The sequence below is a fragment of the Octopus bimaculoides genome, chromosome 2, assembly GCF_001194135.2.
Source record: "Octopus bimaculoides isolate UCB-OBI-ISO-001 chromosome 2, ASM119413v2, whole genome shotgun sequence".
Lineage (NCBI taxonomy): Eukaryota > Metazoa > Mollusca > Cephalopoda > Octopoda > Octopodidae > Octopus > Octopus bimaculoides.
The window spans coordinates 100,759,573-100,762,226 of NC_068982.1; the positions used below are offsets into that span (position 1 = coordinate 100,759,573).

Consider the following 2,654-nt stretch of genomic DNA (forward strand, 5'->3'; position numbering starts at 1 on the left):
ATATATGTATCTGTGTTTGTTCCCTCACTATTGCTTGACACCAATGTTGGTGTATTTATGTGCCCATAACTTAGCGGTTCAACAAAAGAGTCTGATAGAATAAGTACTAGGCTTATAAAAAATAAGTCCCGGGTTTGATTTGTTCAACTAAAGGTGGTCCTCCAGCACGGCTACAGTTAAATGACTGAAACAAGAAAAAGAATAAAAGAATATATATATATGTATATATATGTATGCATATACGATGGGCTACTTTCAGTTTCTGTCTATCAAATCCACTCACAAGACTTTGGTTGGTCCAAGGTTATACTAAAAGACGTTTGCTCAAGGTGTTACACAGCAGGACTGAACCTAGAACCATGTGCTTGGGAAGCAAGTTTCTGACCACTCAGTCAGACCTGTGCCTTAGTTCATACATTCAATTTAAATGGAAATGATATATACATATAAAGAAAGAAAGGTTTATGTTTTGACTTAAAGGGACTTAAATTATAACATTTGTTAATGGTAATATTTTAGATCAGTGGTTCACAACTGGGTCTATATGGCCCATGGGGGTCTACATAAGATTTTGCTGCTAATATTTATGAGCAATAAATTGGTTATACTTCTACATTACACAAAATATTTCAACAATTTTTTTTATACTGTTCCTAATAATATTTAATTATAAAAATATAATGGGACATTTTTTTAAATGTCAAATGTCAATGAGGGTCCAGCAAAGTAAAATAGGAATCAAAAGGTCCCATAGGCAAAAAATTGTTGAGAAACACTATTTTAGATAAGGCAGAATTCCAATATATCTCTTGATAGAAAAATCCATTTTACCTGGTCCAAAGTATATACTGTCTAACGTGATTCCTTTTGTGGATGTGAAGAAAGTGTTGGCTTCAACATTACTTAAACCACTAGGAGCATCATCAGGGTGTCTTGGAGCAGAGACACGCCAGCGGAATCTGGTCAGTGTATCATTAATGCCTTCTTTCTCGCAGAGCTCTTTGCTTGTTGAAAAGTCAGGATGTCTTGGATTACATGGCTGAAAAGACAATAGATACAATATTATAATGAGCACTCAGAGAGCGCAAACCAAGGCAACACCAATGTCCTCTCAATGATTTTTAGAATGAGAATATCTGAAATAAACTCAACTGCTCTCACAAACAAGAATACTAAAAATGAATCCGACCACTCTCAAAAATTAAGTAAAAAAAAAAGGAAAAATAATCCAGAATCCTTTTCCGGTACTGGATCGATCCCAAAATCTAATCAGTTTGTGCCAGTCACGAGGCCAAACATCCCTGAAAGTTTCATTTGAATCCATCCAGCGGTTCTTGAGATATCTTGTCCATGGACAAACAAACAAACAAACAAACATGACTGAAAACAATACCTCCGTCTTCGCTAAGGCTGAGGTAATAATAATAATAATAATAATAATAATAATAATAATAATAATAATAATAATAATCAGGAGGGTTCTAAGCACTTGAAAGACTGCTGAAAACATGTGGATACTTAAGGTTACAGGTAGTAACCAGCTACCCACATAAACCATACCAGGAATAAGACTGAATCTGAGCCAAACCAAAATAATGGTTTCAAATTTAGGCACAAGGCCAGCAATTTAGGAGTGGGGGGGGGATAGCCAATTACATCGACCCTAGTGCTCGACTGGTACTTATTTTATCAAACCCAAAAGGATGAAAGGCAAAGTTGGCCTCGTTGGAATTTGAACTTAGAACATAAAGATGGATGAAATGGTGCTAAGCATTTTGCCTGGTATGCTAATGATTCTGCCAGCTCGCCACCTTAAAAACAATGAATAATAATAAATAAAGGAGAAAAGAATGTTTATAAATTCAATAAATCATCATTGGTTTTTAATTCTATTGAGAGTTTCCTGAAATAATGAGAAAAACAATATCCTCTTATGTCAATAATAAAAAAAAAATTCTTTTGGCTATTTGGAATTTGGTATATACAGTAAATTTTCCGATACTTTATTGCTAATATAATAGTAATCATAAACACACTCATACACATTCACACATACATACAAACACACTCTCACTCATTTTCCCTTATGCACATACACATGCGTGAACATAACAGTATTTGTGTATGAGTGTTATCCACTTCTATAATTTCCTGTAGTGGCTCAATACACACACACACATACACATTTACATCCACATATATGCTTGCATGTATGTGCCTATGTGTGTGTGTGTTATACACTCAACGTTTTAGTACATTGACTAAACACTCATACACACACTCACACAAATACACACACACATACACATGGATAAGTGAAGGCATGCTACTCTCCCATACTCAACTGAACAAACTAAACACAAGCCAATGAGCAGGCCTCTATGTGGTTGTTCAATATATAAGAAACAACAACCAAATCCCCTCAAAATCATACCCCATTCTTTTGGAAAAGGGTATGTAAATTGTTGTCCTGATTTCCCTGCGGATATGGAATAGATGATATGGTCATGGCTGGAATAACTTTGATCATAGCTCTGCTTGATCAGGGCTGACTTGGGACTGAGCAGCAACAACTGAGCACTTAGTATATACGTCGTGTGTATATATATGTGTGTGTGTGTGTGTGTGTGTGTGTGTGTGTGTATGTGTGTGTA

General features: G+C 35.4%; 1 protein-coding gene across 1 annotated transcript in view; it reads right to left on the bottom strand.

Moving 5' to 3' along the window:
- LOC106874359 (extracellular matrix protein 3) overlaps window positions 1-2,654 on the bottom strand; it is a 553,132-nt gene that overhangs the window by 17,133 nt on the left and 533,345 nt on the right. The window contains exon 15 of the mRNA XM_014922070.2: window positions 832-1,039. Coding sequence (XP_014777556.1) covers window positions 832-1,039 — 208 coding nt within the window. The remainder of the gene's footprint in view (window positions 1-831; window positions 1,040-2,654) is intronic.